The 18,948-nt window shown below is 56.8% G+C and overlaps 8 protein-coding genes across 8 annotated transcripts; 6 read left to right on the top strand and 2 right to left on the bottom strand.

Moving 5' to 3' along the window:
• The first annotated feature begins 1,142 nt into the window (after nucleotides 1–1,142).
• SCHCODRAFT_02632395 (uncharacterized protein) lies at nucleotides 1,143–3,034 on the top strand. The gene is made up of 6 exons (XM_003030417.3): nucleotides 1,143–1,616; nucleotides 1,665–1,824; nucleotides 1,877–1,927; nucleotides 1,978–2,144; nucleotides 2,202–2,261; nucleotides 2,310–3,034. Exons 1-6 carry the CDS (start codon nucleotides 1,594–1,596, stop codon nucleotides 2,800–2,802), a joined length of 954 nt encoding a protein of 317 aa, XP_003030463.2. The 5' UTR covers nucleotides 1,143–1,593; the 3' UTR covers nucleotides 2,803–3,034.
• A 1,611-nt stretch (nucleotides 3,035–4,645) lies between these two features.
• SCHCODRAFT_02632403 (uncharacterized protein) lies at nucleotides 4,646–7,397 on the bottom strand. Its single transcript, XM_003030004.2, has 4 exons — nucleotides 5,898–7,397; nucleotides 5,719–5,846; nucleotides 5,431–5,662; nucleotides 4,646–5,380 (listed from the first exon to the last, which is right to left on the bottom strand). Exons 1-4 carry the CDS (start codon nucleotides 7,253–7,255, stop codon nucleotides 4,780–4,782), a joined length of 2,319 nt encoding a protein of 772 aa, XP_003030050.2. The 5' UTR covers nucleotides 7,256–7,397; the 3' UTR covers nucleotides 4,646–4,779.
• A 106-nt stretch (nucleotides 7,398–7,503) lies between these two features.
• Nucleotides 7,504–8,361, top strand: SCHCODRAFT_02632405 (uncharacterized protein). The gene is made up of 6 exons (XM_050345709.1): nucleotides 7,504–7,552; nucleotides 7,602–7,795; nucleotides 7,849–7,908; nucleotides 7,961–8,013; nucleotides 8,063–8,084; nucleotides 8,132–8,361. The coding sequence occupies exons 1-6, from the start codon at nucleotides 7,549–7,551 to the stop codon at nucleotides 8,255–8,257; spliced, it is 459 nt and encodes a 152-aa protein (XP_050199318.1). The 5' UTR covers nucleotides 7,504–7,548; the 3' UTR covers nucleotides 8,258–8,361.
• A 127-nt stretch (nucleotides 8,362–8,488) lies between these two features.
• Nucleotides 8,489–11,217, top strand: SCHCODRAFT_02679559 (uncharacterized protein; the record flags this gene model as incomplete). Its single annotated transcript, XM_003030415.2, has 11 exons — nucleotides 8,489–9,064; nucleotides 9,162–9,231; nucleotides 9,258–9,272; nucleotides 9,302–9,458; nucleotides 9,515–9,807; nucleotides 10,116–10,219; nucleotides 10,557–10,622; nucleotides 10,677–10,746; nucleotides 10,823–10,979; nucleotides 11,045–11,107; nucleotides 11,134–11,217. The coding sequence occupies exons 1-11, from the start codon at nucleotides 8,965–8,967 to the stop codon at nucleotides 11,215–11,217; spliced, it is 1,179 nt and encodes a 392-aa protein (XP_003030461.1). The 5' UTR covers nucleotides 8,489–8,964.
• A 226-nt stretch (nucleotides 11,218–11,443) lies between these two features.
• Nucleotides 11,444–13,778, top strand: SCHCODRAFT_02547616 (alpha/beta-hydrolase). The gene is made up of 6 exons (XM_050343647.1): nucleotides 11,444–12,158; nucleotides 12,212–12,683; nucleotides 12,733–12,861; nucleotides 12,917–13,015; nucleotides 13,067–13,327; nucleotides 13,391–13,778. The coding sequence occupies exons 1-6, from the start codon at nucleotides 11,866–11,868 to the stop codon at nucleotides 13,643–13,645; spliced, it is 1,509 nt and encodes a 502-aa protein (XP_050199319.1). The 5' UTR covers nucleotides 11,444–11,865; the 3' UTR covers nucleotides 13,646–13,778.
• Nucleotides 13,779–14,291: 513 nt separating this feature from the next.
• On the top strand, nucleotides 14,292–14,949 carry Hyd9 (fungal hydrophobin). Its single transcript, XM_050343648.1, has 4 exons — nucleotides 14,292–14,444; nucleotides 14,501–14,571; nucleotides 14,625–14,715; nucleotides 14,765–14,949. The coding sequence occupies exons 1-4, from the start codon at nucleotides 14,337–14,339 to the stop codon at nucleotides 14,807–14,809; spliced, it is 315 nt and encodes a 104-aa protein (XP_050199320.1). The 5' UTR covers nucleotides 14,292–14,336; the 3' UTR covers nucleotides 14,810–14,949.
• A 166-nt stretch (nucleotides 14,950–15,115) lies between these two features.
• Nucleotides 15,116–17,472, top strand: SCHCODRAFT_02632415 (uncharacterized protein). Its single transcript, XM_003030412.2, has 3 exons — nucleotides 15,116–15,594; nucleotides 15,643–15,869; nucleotides 15,921–17,472. Exons 1-3 carry the CDS (start codon nucleotides 15,432–15,434, stop codon nucleotides 17,274–17,276), a joined length of 1,746 nt encoding a protein of 581 aa, XP_003030458.1. The 5' UTR covers nucleotides 15,116–15,431; the 3' UTR covers nucleotides 17,277–17,472.
• On the bottom strand, nucleotides 17,365–18,642 carry SCHCODRAFT_02738010 (uncharacterized protein; the record flags this gene model as incomplete). Its single annotated transcript, XM_050347158.1, has 4 exons — nucleotides 17,365–17,857; nucleotides 17,908–18,020; nucleotides 18,071–18,200; nucleotides 18,253–18,642. The coding sequence occupies 4 exons, from the start codon at nucleotides 18,640–18,642 to the stop codon at nucleotides 17,453–17,455; spliced, it is 1,038 nt and encodes a 345-aa protein (XP_050199321.1). The 3' UTR covers nucleotides 17,365–17,452.
• Nucleotides 18,643–18,948: the final 306 nt, after the last annotated feature.

Raw genomic sequence — 18,948 nt, forward strand, 5'->3', positions numbered from 1 at the left:
ATAGACCAGAGACGGTCGGAGTTGAATGTGCCCGGACGCCTTCCGGCGGAGCATGAACTCCTTCAGTGAATTGCCCTGGTCATTGACGGGCGCAATGGCACCCATCTGTGAAGGCCGAAGTTGAACTTCTTCCGCGTGCCAGCCTCGTGACACCTGTCAATGAAGCCAGCACCGCCACCCATCATTGATCGACGGCGTCGATCATGGATCAATGCGGCAGCTTCCTTCTCTGCTCACGCGTCCAGCACGCGCCAGTCCGCCCCGCACCTCTCCTCATCGCATTTCCGAGTTACATACGATTTCCGGCTTTAACCTCGCCGCGCTGCTGCCTTGCTCGCTCAGGCCTTGCTGGTGGTGCCCTCGCTCTCCGAACATGCTTCCAGGAGCGCCACTCTTTCGCTGAAACCCGGATATCCATCGAGATATTTGTCAAGAAGGATGGAGGAGGAGGCGTCTTCCATGTGCGCTGCAGGCGGACGGGCGGGCGCCGAGCTGCCTAGAAGGTACGTCAGTCGGGCATATCTCCTTGAACCTCCGCTCAACTGTTCGAGAAGAGCAGCGTCTTGCCTTGATCGCGCCACGTATAGCCCCTACCTATCACGATGCCAATTCAATTAAGGAACTGTGTCAAGAATTGGACCGCAAGATTTCCAAGCCTTTCAAGCTAGTCCACGCCATTTGCCTTGCACACACAACGACTCGTGCCCGGAAAGGGATAACCGGTGCTACGCCGAGCGCGCCGAGGCGCGCATCCCAAGCCCCGAGCGCCTCGAGCTGGTTGCAGGTCACAGAAACCCTTCCGTGGATCACTACCGTCGACTTGTAGGATCGTCGCGGCCGCGCTGCGATGCACACCGCCATGTCTGACGTTGTATTGCGCGTCGTGCGATCTGCTCAATCAGGCGAAACACGGTGCGTGTTTGTCAGCGCGCACCATCCGCGGGACGCTGACGAGGAGCCTTTCAAAGGGCCCTGTGCGCTGCGACAGTTCGACTGCCGCCACCCTGCGCACAGGGTGGTGCGTGGGGTCGCATGCCCCGAGCGTGGGGGTATAATGGCAATATGCATTGATGGGTGATCGGTCTACATGCGTTCGCAATGGGAGGATATCGCGCGCCGTCGACCATAACTTGTCCAGGAGACCTCTCAGAACCTACCAATATTATTCTTCATCAAATTTCGAAGATTTAAGAAGGGAATCTTTGATGCCGGGGGATACGGGAGGGCTGGACCCGAGGAACTAGTCTCCGGGCCCCGTTAATTATGGTTCCGGACTACCGAGGGCAGTCCGTGCTCCTGTAGTTTGCGCGACGATGGGGAGATCATGCGTGAGTCATTGTAGCAATGCGTATCCCTGTGAGAGCCGTGTACCGCGGCGTAATCCTCTGCTCAGGTCGGTCCGTTACATGTTCAAGGTGTGTATGACATGTTGTTCTGTGCTCCGAAATCTGATTGTCTAATGATGGGATCGGAGATGGGTTTTGGTTTTTTCCACGAATAGCGCCGCCCTATATGTATCAAGCACCTCATCCAACCTCGCGTCTTCTCTCTCCCCCACTTTGACGGTCCTTTCATCGCCGCCGCCCGTTCTCGATGTCTTCACGGTCCATGTCGCGGTGAGTAGCCATCGTAGTCTTTGTACGCCGATGACTAACTATGTTCAGTAACACGGCCAGCGACTTTCTGGGCCCGATTCGGTATCCCTACTCGATGTCGCCACACGTTGCATCGCATCCCTACCGACTGGACGAGGCGCCGCGCAAGCGCCCTAAGTACACCAGAAGCAAGACTGGATGCCTGACTTGCCGCGCGAAGAAAGTCAAGGTGCGCGCGATTGTGCACTTTGAGTGGATCAAGCATGCTAATGTAGCTACAGTGCGATGAAGCAAAACCCGTCTGCACTCGGTGTGCGCACGGCCAACGCGAGGTACACGATCGTCCACTAGCACGCTTTCCGTCCAGCTGACAACCACTCAGTGCACATGGCCGAATCCACGCCAGTCAGCCATCAAGGCGTCCGATGCAAGCGACGCCGCCGACAGTCGTTCGTCGAATGCAAGCTCCTCTCCACCCGTGTCGGAGCCCCCGACGCCGCCGATACGGACGTCGACCTCGCCGCTTCGTCGTCAAACCGCCATTGCGAGGTACGTTGATGCATGAGTCGAGGTGGAACTACTTGCTGATGGCGCCCATTCAAACAGCACCGCTGTACCCAGGCAGCCTCGGCGCGCGAGTATGGAAAGCGCCCTGCCTTCACCTAGGTTTGTCAAGTGTTTCATTCTCATGAGATCGTATACTGACTATCGCAGCACCCCGGCCTCCGCACGCCCCACCGCCGTCCAGGTTCAGGGACGTGCCTCCCAAGCCGTGTCAGGGCCACGGTCCTCGAACGAACGTCCCGCCGCCGATTACGGTGAAGGCCTGCCCTCGTACTCGATGGCAGACTACGCGCCGTACATGAATGGGCCCCCGAACTCGATCTATAATCTCTCGTCTGCCACCGCGCCGAATGAAGGCATGCTTTACGGGCCCTCTTCTCATCTCGACCCCTATTATACCCTGCCTCACGTTAACATGCCCCCCGACCTGGGCCGCAGCACGTTAGCTGCGCCGTGGGAGGGTGACTTCGACGCGGCTGTGCCGGACGCGGTCGCCACGAAGCCCTATGATCTGGTGCGCAGCGCAGCGACCCCCAGCGACGTGTACCGGCCTGACCAGCGCGTGCAGTACCACCCCGTTCCTGTCCATGCCGCTCGACGCTTTACGATCAACCCCTACTCGCCCCCGGACTACCAGTATTAGTCCACGCCGCATCCTGTCGCCTGCCCCATCTTATTGCATGTCTGTCCTCACCGCTGTCATTCGTTATTTATCGAAACCTTCATACGACAAGAACGTATCCGATGCCCTAATCACTACCTCATGTGTTGTTTAGCCTCTCTGTACATGATACCCTATGCACTATGTACTGTACTAATACCCCTGCCATTCGTATGCACCATGAACAATGTAAGAGGATACAGAGTTGGCCGAACAGTGAATGTTATCTGAATTGGCCACTGACAGTCGCGCGTGCTCTAACCAGCACACAGTGGTAAGTATCACAGGCTGCAACGACTCGTACAACGCATGGTGCATTGTATCAGAGTTAGCTACAAGAAGTTGGTCCTCGGTGACGGGAAGTATACCACCAGTTTATCATGTCTTCCTTAACGAGGATAACTCGCGAGGCCAGGCGGTATTCAGGCTGCGTGAGACCGGTCCTGATGACTGGGTTTCTTTCCGATGTTCAAGGACTCGAGTGCAGCGCGGTCATGCACCTGCATGATGTACAACACCATTTACGGCTGCACCGTGATGAGCAAGGTAAGTCTCCTCAAGGCGATTGCGACAAGCACGATTTATTGTATTCTTCTTACATTCAACGACAGTGGAAACAACCAAAAACAGGCGTCGAGCGCAACGTCTGACCCACGTTCAGCGCCCACCTACGGCGTGGGCGGTGCATCGACAATTAAATACTTGGCTTGCGGCATGTACCGCTATAGCTACCGTCCTGCGCATGTGAGCCGCATGACAATTCCTTTGTACGAGAACCAACCCTCACCTCTGCGTCATGATGTGAGTGTAGAGCGTCGACATGATCTTCTGGAGTCACTCGACTTCCTCATTCGGTCGTTAGACCGACCGCGCCTGGATGGCACGCAGTAGGGGTGCGTGTGTATATCCAAGGCCACGCTAGAGCCAGCCGGAAGTGCGTACGTAGCGCCCAGCAAGAGAAGCCCCCAGATGGCAACAGGTTCAGCGCCGTCATTGGCGCAGAAGAACACGCGGTGCTGTAGGTCGCTAGCGCAGCATCTTGATCAGCCATTGGTAAGGTGGGCTCAATGGACGATCACCAAGCCCTTGGAACGTTGTCAAAGACAGGCCCGCCGCCGCATATCCGAAGGCAATGCGTTCATGTCTCTGAGGGCGCACCGCCCGATTTCTTGGCTTATTCGCAACGACCTTGAGCTTGTCAACCTCAATCAAAGCAGTGCACGGTACGACCTACCTCTTACGATTTTCTGGGCCAAATCATCTACCCCATTACCTCCAAATTCCGAGTCGGAAACCCCAGATAGACCCAGATACAGTATCATCAGCGCCGAAGTCAAAAGGTTTGAACCTCAAAGCCCTCTCGAAGCTAGAAGCCGGCGCTGAGTCCGAGACGTGATAGGAGGCATCAGTTCTATTCATCGATAGAACGAGGAGAACTGTTGGGAATTGGTGCCACTGGGAGGCTCTCGATTCCGGCACTTCGGCTCGGGGGCAGTGATACACCGCAGGGGGTGCATCCCATGATCTGCAGTACGTGATTGTCACTCCATGTGTGCTTTCGGCGTGTGCGGAGGGGTGGTATGGAAGAGTCGAGGACAGTCTCAAAGGCTGGCACAAGCGAAAACGTGGAGTGAAGCAGCGAGAGCCCAAGGAAGGCAAACGAATTCGTGAGAGTCGCTGTCAAGGCGCGATAGCACGTGTATCACCTTCCTGGGTTCGATTCGCACGCTTCTGGTCGGGGGTTGCCGAACATCTCACGGTCACTGGTTTGTCCAGGTTTGTCGCACTAGCGAAAGACGCCCCATTCCATTGGTGAAGCCACGGATTTGGAACCAAGGAAAATATCCGATTAGATGCGAATTCACTGCGAGGAGCAAGAAGGTGGAACTATATGGGTGACTACAGTAGGCTCGTCCACATACAATGACTGATGATTATGTACGGTGATATTCTGGCCCTTCAACAAGCGATTCCTGTACACGTGCGACGATCCACATCCTCGTAAACGATGGTATCTGCAGTAGTGTTGCTTGCACTTCTCATCTCCGAGAGCGCCGAATCTCGGTCCATCCAAGAGCGCAATGAGGATGTGCCTATGGAGATGGACATACTGGCACGCGGCGAACCAGAACATAGCGAGTCAGAGCACACATACGCTCCAGAGCACTCAGAGCGCAGGTATCCGTAAGAGTCCATCTCCCCAGTGGTGGCGATACTCGTGCTCGAGCAGCCTGACTCACTGGCTTCCATGTCCTCGGCGGTCCCCGCAGACCCTTCATGCGTAGACTCAGACGGCAGCCGCACGTCCTGAGCGTCGCAATAGCGCTCGCCGCCTCTCCTCCGCGCTTTACGCGCTGCCAGCGCCTTGAGCTGCTTCCGTCGGCTGCTCATCCACGAGGCGGCCTCCGCATCCGACATACCATCAAGGGCTCGCCCTGATGAGGCCCCGCGCTCGAGCTCCACATGCGCGACCATATCGACGCCCGCCTCCGCCACGACGTTAAGGATGCTCGTATGCGCACGCGTGTAGCGCATGCGATGGGCGAAGGTGCAGGTCAGGCTGCGTACTACGTCAATCACGAACGGCTAAGACGTATGCGGACGACGCACCCTGGTCCCATGACGAACTCTCCACCTAGCTGAGAGATATCTCCGCCATCTGCGAAGAGCGGCATGCCCGATTTGAACGCATTGCCAACGACCATGGCGATGCCACCCGCCATGCCGTGCTTGATGTATGATGATCGCGGGCCCTTCTCGAGGCTCTGGATTGTCATCCCCAAAGCGTTGTACACGGCGTGAGTCGGGTCGGTGTACAGCGCGAATGGCGTGCGGAATATTTCTGCAAGCAATCAAATCAGTCAATAGATCGCTACTCAGGAAGGCTGTACAACGCACTTCGGTAGGACGGAATCATCTTGAAGGAGCCGTTGCTGATAACGACGAGCTCGACTCCGGCTTGACGAAGGGCTTTGGGAGACACGGATCGAGAGATGGAGAACATGTAATCTTGACACATTGGACACCTGCGTAGAATGTCAGGGTGTATGGACGCTGCACTAAACGCCAGCACGCACCAGAAGTGCCTAATGAATACAACGATGGTCTTCTGGTCCTTCCATAGGTCGTAGAAGGGCACCTCCGACCCATCTTCTGAGATGACCGGCAGACGCGCGGCACGCTCGAGCTGTTCAGGCGTCGGTAGCCGGTTCTCCTTGAAGATGATATCGGAGGCGGGAGGATGGGCAAACCGAATGCGCAGAGGTGCATGAAGAGAGGAAGCCAGCGAAGGTATTGAGGGTAGCGGTCGATTCTTCCTCTGTACGACCTCTCCTCCCTGTGAAGCGTCCCAAGTCGTCGACGCTACCGTGTAGAAGGAGTCCGAGTCCATGAAAGAGGTCCGGAGAGAGGTCGGCGCTGTAGTGAGATCCAGATCGCTGGAGCTATCCATTCCTGCGCGCGACAGGGCGTCAAGGGTGCTCTCAACGAACGATACAGAGCTGCCGAGGTCGGGCAGGACGATGACAGGAGGAGGGAGAGGGAAGTCGAAGGATAACGTCGAGCTGCATGTCACTGCGCCCGAGGTATGGTGATTGTAGGTTCCGAGTGGTGGCTGCTCGAATGATAACCGGTTCCGCGGGATGACGATCCTGAGAAAGCCGCGCTTCGCGGCAGACGGCGAAAGGGCGCGGATCGGGAAAGTATGAGGATGCGTGTCGTCGTCGGGCTCGTCGGCGTCGGTGATGAATCGTGTGCCCCTAAGAGGCCGCGAGGGCGAGCGCGGGAGTGAGACGGCGTTGGGTCGCGGGCCTCTGGGAGAAGTGCGCGGTCTATGCATGGCCATTGACTTCCCCTGCGTCTCCGATGAAGGACTTCCTAGTTCTAGCGTCGAAGATAATCCGGGTAACGTCAAGGAGCGGGGGCGTGTCTGCGGATCCTGCCTGCCGGCAAGCGACGTCGGGCGCGCCTTCAGACTCGAGAGGTCTGTATGGCCTAGCATTGTCGTCGAGTCAGAGTCATATCTCGTGGGATGCGATCGAGGAGGTGGGCTGGTGGACAGAATGATGCTGGGAGGGCGCATATCTGGCGAGGGGAAGAGCATGTCGGTGTGCACCTTGAAGCTGTGGGAAAGTGGTTCTGGGCCGGTCGAAGTAAGTTCCAAGATGCGAGGAGGGGGCTTGCGCTTTATGCGATGAGGTATAGAGTCTGGTACCGGCACGGTCTGAGACAAGAGGGGAGGCTTGTCGAGGGTTATAGGGTCCGTAGGTGTCAGTGTGACGACGGTCCTTTGCGCGTCAGCGGGACGAGAAGTCTTGACCCAGGAGCAGGTGGCGGCCAGGAACGAGCTGAATGCATCCGGGTTCATCGCGGGAGGTCGTTGTGAGTGGTTGAGAGAGGGTCGTTGAGCGAGGGTCGCGTTGAGCGTGAGGGTCATGAAAGTCAAGAGCAAGAGAGCATCCGTGATCGTCGGAGAAGAGCAGAGACAAATGATCAGGAAAGCGCTAAGAACGAGATAGCAGGACGTAAGAGACTACAACAAGGCGCGAGGCGCGCTGCGATGCCATGGAAGACAGGCCTAAGATGGCCATGAGATCATCCTCCGGGATCTGATCCGGTCCGACGTCGGAGATTGCCGATCTCCAGACCACGTGGTGCCATGGCAACGTCCATTGTTCGACTTGCGTTCGACGCCCATCGTCTGCTTTCTTCCCACTTACAGCCGCTAACATGGGTTCGCATTCATCGAACACTGAGTCAATCAAGCGCTGAAGTATCTATAGCATCCAAGGACCAAGTCAACTTCAACGAGCCACACGCGCCAGCTGAGAACGCCCTCGAGGCCTTTGGCGCCGTCGAAGATAAGATCAAGGCGGCGATTATTGAGTTGCGTCACCACTGGGACAAGCACGAGCCGCGTATGTGGTCTCGCGCGAAGGGCGTGTCAGATAGCGACTTGGTCAACTTCAATCTCAAGGTGATCATGGCGCGCACGGGTCTGTTTTCCATTGAGCTCATCCAGCCGAACAGGATGACCTCGTTTTGGTCAGTAGCGGCCCGACAACATACGGAACCATCATCCTAGGGAAGGTAAGCGTGTAAGAGTATCTCGATGGGTCGATTGGCAGACTCAGCTCCGTAGATTCGTCTCCCTGCTATCAAGGACGACCTAGGAGAAGGCTTTGTTCACGTTCGGTGAGTGCCTGGCACCACAGCTCCACGCGTATTCTTATCCTATTCGTAGTATTCACGACCCTCCTAATCGGGTGAGATCTATTGTTGGTTTTTGACGCATTATACTGACGACTGATAGGGTACCGAAGACATTATATTCCATTCCCTATGGACGGACGAAGTTCGTCCGGATCCCGAGGCCCCGCCCACGGAATACCACGCGATTCAGACGGCCGACAAGCCTCTGGAGTTCTTCAACGAGTGATCAACACATGTATAATAGTGCCGCTGACAAGGCCGCTTCGAGATCGGAATGTACAACACTACTATTGATGATAGACTATGCCCTCATACTGCACATCTTCTGCCGACTCAATAGCCGAGCGCCTACTCTGCGATTCAAAGATGGTGAGCATTCTGGTACGTACTTCGCTTTATCTTGGCTCGCCTGGAGAAAAAAATAGCAACAGGTGCGTTGTTCTCGATATAGTCAAGAGGCAGATACATGTTTATATTTACCAGATACACGCCCTCGAGTGGAGAGCATATTTGGGCCACTGCTGCGCCCATCAGCTCCTTCGACAATTACCTGCCTTCGCGTCCCAAGTTAAGGTGGAATCGGACCGCCGTCCCGCCCCCTCCCTTCCGGATTATTCTTTTCTGCCCCCGCCGAACTATATTTCGCCCTCCGTCTATTCCCAACTGAGGTGATCGGCGCGGAGATGCGCAAGCGATTGCCAAGAATTTGCCTGTCGAGGCATGGGCTGACCGTGTCTGCGCAGTCGTTGACGGCACTGCCAGATGTAGGCTGTGCAGACCCAAGATACTTCTCCATCTAGCTGCGGATATGCATCGTGGGTGTCTTGGTGGTGGTTTATATTCTCTTGGGGTGCGTCCTCGAGATGTCAGAGATTGCTCACGTTTCCTCCTTGTACAGACTCGCTACGCCGTCCAGCTCCTCCCTCCACTGACATGTATACCGCGCGCTTCTTTGTGTGCATTGTGGTGTACGCCACAGCGGTGTTAGCCACTTGCAGGATAGAATATCCTGGTGGCGTTGAATATTGGTGGGGTAAGTGCTCTGTTTTCTTGACGACGAAGCTGTCGTAGTGGCACTTCCCCTTCTCTGCACCAACTTTGTCATACTCGTCCCTAACACTTTCCTCCAGTGTCCTCCAGACCAAACGTTGTAGGATGGTCATGCGAGGCGGACGCGCCGGCGGAATACTATGATTTAGTGTAAGTCGCATATTCGTTTGTCCCAGGCCTTCCGCATCCCGGTGTGTGTATGATACTCATCCTCTGCCAGTCTTCACAATTACGACACTTCTCTCCTCGCGAAGCCCACGACGGTGGCGCACAACGTTTCGCATCGAGACTGCGTGAAGGTCATCAACGACCTGCCTGACAACTTGACGGAGGGAAGAGGTTACTACCTCCAGTTGGCTGATGCGAACCTCGCGACGGTGAGCTTGGACTGGAACGCGCTGAAGGAAGAAATTGACCACGATGCTTGCACTAGGTTTACGCCGTGTCCGAACCGTTTGAGATCAAGTCGAGGGACGCAGGCTACCCTTCAACATGCATGAACTCTACGACCACACCCCCGCGACCGACCGCATCCCCCACATGCGCTTTCCCGACGCCGTCATCCACCCTCCTTCCTTCGACGCCAACATCCGCCCACATTCCCCCAATCTCAACGCCGTCTACACCGTCCGCCAACCTCGTCGCAGGACATGCGGACTTCGAACATGGGGAAAGGAGGTCGCCAATCTGGGACATGCCTGACTGGCTGGCGTTCTTCTGTCTAGGGTTGTTGATGTTTTAGGTCGCGGATATACCACTTCCACTCGTTAACTATCCTCATTCTCGCGTCTGTCCGTGAGAGCGCGACGCTCGGACGTCGGAACGCCAACTAGATCGGCGCGCCCACATAGCTGAACCGGCGCGCGTACATAGCCAGGTGAGTACGTCTAGTCGGAGGCGCGTGAAGTCATAAGCGAGGGGGGCTGTGGGCTGCGCGCTTTCTTGCAAGTTGAGCCGTCTTATATGAGGCATCGGTGCGTGCGTTCGGACGGACGAGAAGGATAATTTGTTGACGAATGTTTGTTCCCCAGCAGGGGCCTTGCTGCGAGCGCTTCGCGTGACTGCGTTCAGTCGGACACCACTGTGAAGCGCTACTTTGTGCAGCGGCTCATCCACGCTGGCTGGTACTCTTTGTGCGGTAGCTCTCTCGCCTGGGGCCAGTTCACCATATGATCTCTTACGACGATGAGCATACTTTCCGTTGAGGAGTTTTCAGTACTGGCAGGCAGAAACATATCATAGTACGCCCTTCGGTGCCTGCGCAGCATTTCCTGTCTTTCCAGCTGCGTGCGCAGACGTTGTCTGCCCTGCTGCGGCGGGCCACAAACCTTCGTACGCGAGGTATACTTTATATTTCATCTTCGCTTCCGCTCGACTACTCTCCATCCTGATTTACTCTCCTTCTGCTTTCTTCCCATACCCACCACTCTCACTTCAAGCCATGCGTGCCCTTCTTCTGTATCTCTCCACCGTAGTCTTTGCCGCGACCGCCTCTGCCACCTTTTCGATCGAAAATCCCGGCGGGGATGACTCTTGGTGGGGTGCGTCTTGGGCTCCTTCTGATGTTTGTCACCGATGCACTGACTGCTCTGCAGTTGCAGATAATCAGAATATCGTGCAATGGACTTGCAACGACGAAGCACCAGATAGCTACTATAATATCGTGTACGTGGTCCTTACATACTTCCCGACTTCTCCGTCCGTCATCGATCGCATGGGCTTGCTGATCATCGTCTCATAGAATCCTCAACAATGATACCTCCCTCCTCGCCGAAGCATCCACCGTCGCCACGAACGTCTCGAACTGGGATTGCTCGGAACTCATCGAGTCCTCGCAGTCTAACTACACGGCTGGCACGGGCTACTACATCGAGCTGACCTCTGTCGACGGCGCTAGCGTGAGTCACTCACACTGGACTGCCAATCTTATTGCTTGCAGCCCAAATACTTACGATGCACCCAGGTCTACGCTACCTCAGACTCCTTTGAGATCAAGGCATCCGGATCGACGTACCCCTCGTCGAGTGTTTCAGCCTCTGCATCGGCATCTAGGACTTCCACCTCTTCTCGGGCCTCCTCTACGCACACGACCTCGACCGGGACAACGACGAAGTCGAGCGGTACGGCCTCGACTAGTGCCAGTGCTGTTTCCGACTCGAGCAACGGCGCTTTGCGCGAGCGAGTCTCAGTGGGAACCTTGGCTTTCGCCGCAGTGCTCGGGGCCATCATGCTGTAGCCAGCGCACCGCACCTCCCCGCTTTGACTACATCTTTCGTTGGGTGTTCTTGCCGTCTTCCCACAACGGACTGAACAACGTTTGAATTTCTATTGTCTTCTCTTACCTGGTGTACTGCCATCAGCCCTTTGCTTATTGTTTACTGAGGACGCTTACATGGTGTACATCGGACCTCCCTCTCCGTTCTTACTGTAGAAAATGGACAATACAGCCTTTCTTCGCACACGACCTCCCCAGTCACCGCCATCTGCTCTTCACGGTCAGACCTGAGTCGACCACGCGCCGCCGGTCACCTCATCTCCCATCGCCCCCCACCGCCTCGACCTCATCTTCCCTCGGGGAATACAAAACAGTCCATCCCATGTGAGATCCAAGGGGACATCGCGCTAGCGGGCCGCCTGTTTCTGGATATAGCGACGAACAATGCTGCTTCGCGACAGAATCCCATGCGCCGAAGAGCGCTGCTCCACGCGGGCGCCTCTTCGAAGCATGGGCCCGAGTCGCATATATAAGACGTGATATGGACGAGAGCCGGCCCTCCCTGTGCAATGCTTCCCCTCGCCTCTCTCGGAGTCGCCGCGCTCGGCGCCGCCGCCTTTGCGCGCGCCGGCCAGTTCGCCGACGTTGATGGCGCGATCGGCGCGGTCCCCCCGCGGTCCGGCCAGCGCATCGCAGCCGCCGCCACAAACGCGACCGACGCGTCGTCCAGCGCCACTAACAGCACCTCCGCGGCGACGCCTGGCGCGTTGCGCGTGACGGAGAACTCGGGCATCTGCGAGACGACGGAGGGCGTGAACCAGTACTCCGGCTATGGCGACTTGTCCGAGGACGAGCACATTTGGTGCGTGCGCGATCGGGATAGGCGCCTTGCGCGCGCTGACTGGGGTGCTGCAGGTTCTGGTTCTTCGAATCCCGCAGTGATCCCGAGAACGACCCGCTCGTGCTGTGGTTCAATGGCGGGCCTGGTAGTTCCTCCATGATCGGCCTCTTGCAGGAGCTTGGCCCGTGCCGTATCAACAACGATTCCGCGGACGTATCGCTGAACCCTTACTCGTGGAACAACAACGCAAACGTCGTATTCATTGACCAGCCTGTCGGTGTCGGCTTCTCGTATGGGAAGACCGAGGTCGGGACGAGCCAGGAGGCTGCTTCGGACGTCTGGGACTTCCTCCAGATCTGGCTGAAGGACGATCACTTCAGCCACTTGCAGAAGAACGACCTCGCTATCTGGACGGAGAGCTACGGTGGCCACTACGGTCCTACCTTTGCCTCATACTTCCTCGACCAGAACGATGCTATCTCATCCGGCAGCGTCGACGGCATCACCTTGAACCTCAAGGTCCTTGGTGTTGGTGATGGTCTTACTGTACGTGACTTCCCTCACTTTCACCAGTCCGAGACTCATCCCTCCTCAGGATCCTCTTCACCAGTACCCCGGCTATGTCACCTACGCTGCGGCGAACCCGTACCACCAGCTTGTCAATGACAGCGTCATCAGTTCCGCCAACAGATCTCTGACGAAGGAGGGCGGGTGCTTGGATCAGGTGCGCGTTGATATATAGTCATAAATTGTCGTGTCGTCTCCAACACTACCTGAAGGTTGCTGCCTGCTACGACAACGGATCCAACGACGTATGCAGCGATGCGCAGAGCTACTGCAACAACTACATCCTTAGCCCCCTCGGTGGTGACTGGGACGTACGTGCATCCATCAACCATTACTTTGACCTCCACTAACTTCGCCGCCAGGTCTACTACGTGCTCGCAAAGGATCCCGACCCCTACCCCGCCGACATCACCGACTACCTGGCCTCGGTTGCCAACACAATCGGCGCCGAGTCCAACTGGTCGATGACCAACTACGACGTCTACAGCAACTTCGCCTACACCGGCGACTGGATGCGCAACTCAGCCATCGACCTCGCGAAGGTCGTTGACGCGGGCGTGCGCACCCTCATCTACGTCGGCGACGCGGACTTCATCCTCAACTACCCGGGCATCGAGGCTGAGGTGCGTACTCCACTATATACCGTTTGCGCATCGTCGGCTGACTACCATTTCTTTTCCCTGTAGCTCGAGGCCCTGAATTCCACCCTCCAGTCCGACTTCAATGGCCAGGACCTCCAGGCCTGGACCGTCAACGGCGTCGAGGCGGGCAAGTACAAGCAGGTCGGTGACCCGTCGGGCGGCAACAGCCTCGGCTACGTCCGCGTCTACGGCGCTGGGCACGAGGTGCCCGCTTACAAGTGGGACTCGCTGGAGGTCGGGCAAGCTGCGTTGCAGATGTTCAGCCAAGTGATGGGCGGGAAGGGCCTGACGAGCACGTAACGTCTGCTGCGCAGCTCTGAGAATGGGCAATGAAACTGCCTATTTCTGCAAGTACTTACGAGTATCTATCTTGTAGAGGCGATGGAGCCGAAAACAAATCCAAATTGACAAATTGAATGACTGAGGTTTTCTTAAGTCCCGTGCTCAGTGGCCTCCCTGTGCGCAGTTTCGCGGATATTTCATGTCCTGCGCATCCCAGGCTAGCGAGGACTTGAACGATCTGTGCCAGCATCCTCTCGTACGCCGTCGACGTCTGCGTCATTCCACTTTCGATAGTGCCTGCCATGTTCAACGGACGGGCCTGAACATCTACTGGCCGCTCGTTCATATCGGTTTACTCGGTCGCGCGGAAAGTGCTCGTGGGCGGGAAGTGATCATGGGCAGGCTTTAATCGAGGCTGTGATGTCCCTGTTAGGGCTCTATCGAGCATTGCAGCCGCCAGGAAGGATTGTAAATGCAACGGAGACTATCTGAGCGTGGGTGCAAGGATGTTCGTCTGTCAAGGGAGGTTGAATGAGGGTTTGACCAGCTACGGAATATGGCGTAAAATGCATTCTGTCCACCAAGCTCATCCCCAGCGGCGGGAGGAGTGCTCTCGAGTACAAAAGGCGACAGTGGGGAGGTGATACTTCAGCTTCAGGACAACCTGCAAGCCCTCATTTGCTACCTCAGTTTCTGCTCTCGCAACATCATGCGCTTCTCCATCCTCGTTTTCGCTCTTCCGGCGCTCGTCGCTGCCACCGGTACGCCGGCCAGCTGCAGCGGTGGCGGCGTGTACTGCTGCAACAAGACCGTCGACGTACGCGCCTCGTGCCATATCTTCCTCTGACATTATTGACTGGGCTGGGCCTATAGCACAACGACAAGTCCATTCAGAAGCAGCTCTCCCTGGTCGGGGTGACGGCGGGTAGCATCCATGATCTGGTGTATGTCTTATCTCTCTTGTCATGTCGCGCTCTATTGCTAATTTTATGATCAGTGGGCTCACCTGCACGCCGATCACCGCTATTGGCGTCGGCAGCGGCGCGCAGTGCAGCGCTCAGTCTGTGTGCTGCAGCAAGAGCTACCAGGTATGCTTCTCGTGTACTGTGGCTACGCTCGTCCCTCACTTTCGATCAGAATGGTCTAGTCAACGTCAACTGCACGCCCATCAAGATCCTGTGATCGGTAGTTCGATGAAGGGCTTAGCGGAGCTACTTCCTCTGGCTGGCCTTGCATCGCAGACTCCGGAGGGATAGCGTAACGTACTTGTCGCTATTTGTTATATCTTGCTGTAGAATCAAGCCCTACGTGACTATCTGTGCTCAGCTCTCGCCCCGCAACAAAGAGGTGGTCACCAAGCGGAAGGGTCACAGAGGTGGTCACAGTTCAACATTTCACGTGACCTTTGTTCGGCAATGACCGCAACGTGAATGACGTAGCGGGTGACTTGGCGGGGCGTTGATGGCCCTTGTCTCCCCTCCTTTCTCCTGCTTTCCTCCGGACCTAATACCGCTGCGCAAAATGGAGGGCCCCACGGGGACAGCCTCCGAGCAGCTCTGCGGTCGGATGTGACGATGAACGGTGGAGAGCTGCCAGAAACGATGACACGGACACATTCAGCCACTCTCGTGCGCACGACGGACAGTACAGCGCGACTGATACTCGCATGGTGCAACGGCGCAAACGTGAAAAGGTCATCTGCGGCGCCACCGCTCAGCGCGTATATAAATGCGACGACCTGGACTGCGCCACTTGCTTTCTGATTCCATCCCTACCTCTTGCAATAGCATTTGCATGCCGCGCTATGAGGTCTTCACGAAGGCACACTTCCCTAGCGGTGAATAGTCTACGACACGCCTTTAGGCGCGCTCCCCTCCTAATCCGGAGCTTGGCGACTGAGGCGTCCCTACAACCTCGCAACCCAATCCCGGCTCTGCCGCCGCCTCCACCTACTTGGAAGCTGCCAGGTACGTGACCCGCATTCTGACTTACCCAGTCTGTTCATCTCGTATCAGAACAGATAGACGATACCGTCTTCAGCTACACGTCCGGAAGATGGCTCTACAACGAGCAACATCAGCTCAAGGAGCGCTATACACCCTTTAATGTCCACGCTCTCCGCGATAGGATCGCAGAAGTATGCGGTGCGGAAGTCGCTGAATGGAATAAGAAAGAGGGTGTGTTCAACAAGTCTTTCGTCGCGACGCTGCGCGACGGGAGGCAAGTGGCCGTCAGGGTCAAGGTTCGTAACGCTATCGGCGTCTCTGAGCTCTTCCATGACGCTTATTCGCAGAATCCGATCGCAGGGCCTGTCCACTACACAACGGCGAGCGAAGTCGCCATTAAGGACTTCTGCCGCACCGTTCTCAAGCTCCCGGTCCCACGCGTCCTGGACTGGAGCTCGCACGCCGACTACAACGGCATAGGCTGCGAGTACATCATCATGGACATCGCTCGCGGTGTACAGCTTTCGACTATCTGGCACACGCTCAGCGCAGGCGAGCGGAAGGATGTCGTCAACTCCCTTATCGCGACGGAGAAGCGCCTGCTTAACGCCTCGTTTTCCCACTATGGCAGTCTGTACTACAAGCAGGACGTGCATCCGGCCTTGCGAGCGCCGACCCTCTTCGCCGACGGTCGACGCGCGACTGGCGAGGCTGAGAAATTCTGCATCGGTCCCATCTGCTCGAGGATGTACTGGGAGGACGAGCGCGCGTCTATGAAGCTTGACCGAGGTCCTTGGTCGTCTTGTGAGGACTACCTCGATTCCGTCGCCGCTCGCGAGCAAGCGTGGATTTCCGCCTACGCCAAGCCGCACATCCACGATGACCCCTTCCGTGCCATCTGCGGTCCACAGCTGCCCGAGGAACACATCGCGGTCTTGGATCAGTTCCGCGCCGTCGCGCGCCACATCGCCCCTCGCGGTCCAGACAAGAAGCCGCTACGCAGCGTCCTCTGGCACCCGGACCTTAACCTCGGCAACATCTTCGTCGACCCATCCGGAAACCACTCCATCACGTCCATCATCGACTGGCAGGGCTGCTGGGCGGGGCCTGCGTACCTCCAGATGACGGTCCCCTCCTTCCTCCTGTGCCGCAACGTCGAAGTGCCCTCCGGCCTCGAGATGCCGCGGCTTCCCTCTGACTTGCACGAGTACGCGCCCACCGCGCAGCGCATCCTCGTCAAGAACCACAAGGCGGTCGTGCTGCAGAAGCTGTACGAGATCAGGCAGCTGCTGCCCTATCACGGCACGCACCGCGAGCTGCGCACGACGCCGGTGACGATGGCAGGGAGGACGTGGAAGGATGGCATCCTGCCGCTGAAGCTCGCGCTCTTGAACGTCGCGGCGAACTGGCCGAAGCTCGTCGATCCGGCGGACCCGGCGCCGTGTCCGCTGCGCTTCACGCGGGGCGAAGTGCAGGGGCTCATGCAGCAGCGCGAGCGATACGTGCAGTGGCATGACTTCCTGGAGTACCTCCATGATTCGTTTGGGATCCAGCCGTACGGCTGGGTGGATGCGGCGAGCTACGAGCGCACGAAGAGGAAGCTCGAGCGTATCCGACAAGGGCTCGATGCCCAGCTGGTTATGGAGCTGGAGCGCGCTGCGCCGGGTGGGGCGTGGTGGCCGTTCCAGGACACATTGCCGTAGACGTCCCGGCGTAGGCGTTAGCGCGTATGGAGTAGAAAGAAGGCTTATTTATACGAATGCTTGAAGATGGCAATGTACAATATCTCTTTCTCTAGTACTTCCTGCTGTATACTCTACGTTGCTTTATTGTGTAGTTGTATCAGGCTCAAGGGTCCTATATGTATCATACGTGAATACTATTCTCTGCCAGTCAATCCGAATCGGTTCCCATGGTCTGTCAGACTCTGTCCTGATTCGCGCCTTCTATGACATGCGGAACCAAACCATAACATCACATCTATCCCCTTCGAAAACAATGGTTGTACCTCTACATTAGTACAGCGCGCGTTCGTAGGGTCATGTCCAAGCTCGTATCGCCTAAGATGTTGTGGCATCGGGAATACGAAGAGTCCGAGTGAGCGACCTTTACGAAGATCTCGATGCAGGCTCCTATCGTCTTCGGTGAGTGCAGGAAACCACAGGGCACGTGCTAAACTTACCTTGAGCATGAGTACAACCCGCACTCCCTTGGCCTTCTCCCCTCTAGCGCGAGTCCCGTCCTCAGCGGCTTTCCCGACGCCAATCGTGTCCTCGCCGCATGTCTGCACCCTCGTTAGGGTCATACTGGGTATTGTCCAACTTGCGCACAAACCTTCCACCCTTTATGGTTGTAGATGGCGATCGTCCGTTCCGTCGAGGCATGAAGCATGAAGATCTTGTCCGGCGCGTAGGCATCCATCTCCCTGAGCAGCTTGCCGCCGTGTCCTGCATTTGTCGTCGGTGAGGCGAGCCACGCAGGAATGAAGGCAACTAACCGCGTCCTTCGTCGTCTGGATTGGTGAAGAGCAACTCGAGGTACCAGTAGCCATCCTCTTCCACGCCGTACTTGCGAGCGGCCTCTTTTCGCTGTCTGTCACATACCGGAAGGTACTCTCCAAGGCCTCTCTGTCGGTTAAGATGAGCATCAAGGGCAAGCGGAGTGGGCTCGGAATCTTACCTTCAACGGGGCAAGCCCCCAGTCGAGGATCGGACGATAGAATTTGGCACGAAGGACGGCTAGCAGGCTCGCTTTCTCAGACGAATCTGGCCCACTCCACGCCGCTCCTGCTGCTAGGTGCTCCTTGCCGTCAGCGTCGGGCACGGCGACGACCATGATACGACCACCGGTCAACCAGACGAAGCGCAGGGTACTCTCCAGTAGGCGGGCTAACTCGCGTAGGCTCTTCTCTTTCTGCTTGCCCTCCTGGAGGTGCACCGCCACCTTCTGATTTGACCAATAGGTGTTGAGGGGATGCGAGGCGAAGGCTCGTGAAGCGGTGGTGCTCAGCTCGCCGAATTCCTGCGGAAGCTTGGCTTCTCGGATGTAGGCTTTAGGTGGTGTTGACATAGGGAATGACCTGAGGACTGTCAAGTTGTGCACGAGACGGGCGTGATATGCGTACCACGTTCAGCGTATGGCGGTAGACTGGCGAAAGTATGCACGGGAACTCCGAGAGACTCGGGAAAACAATGCGGACGGTGCCAAGAGCAGTGGAGATGAGTCGTAAAGCGTAAAGGGTCGAGGTCAGGCCACGAAACGTTTGAAGGGTCTCGAGTACCCTCGTTGCTGTAGCTGTATTACCTGAGAGACCGCCCTTGTGATATGACTCACGTCGTCCTTTATGGTCGAAGGCAAGCCACAATTTGCCCTCGG

Source organism: Schizophyllum commune (genome assembly GCF_000143185.2).
Source record: "Schizophyllum commune H4-8 unplaced genomic scaffold SCHCOscaffold_8, whole genome shotgun sequence".
Classification (NCBI taxonomy): domain Eukaryota; kingdom Fungi; phylum Basidiomycota; class Agaricomycetes; order Agaricales; family Schizophyllaceae; genus Schizophyllum; species Schizophyllum commune.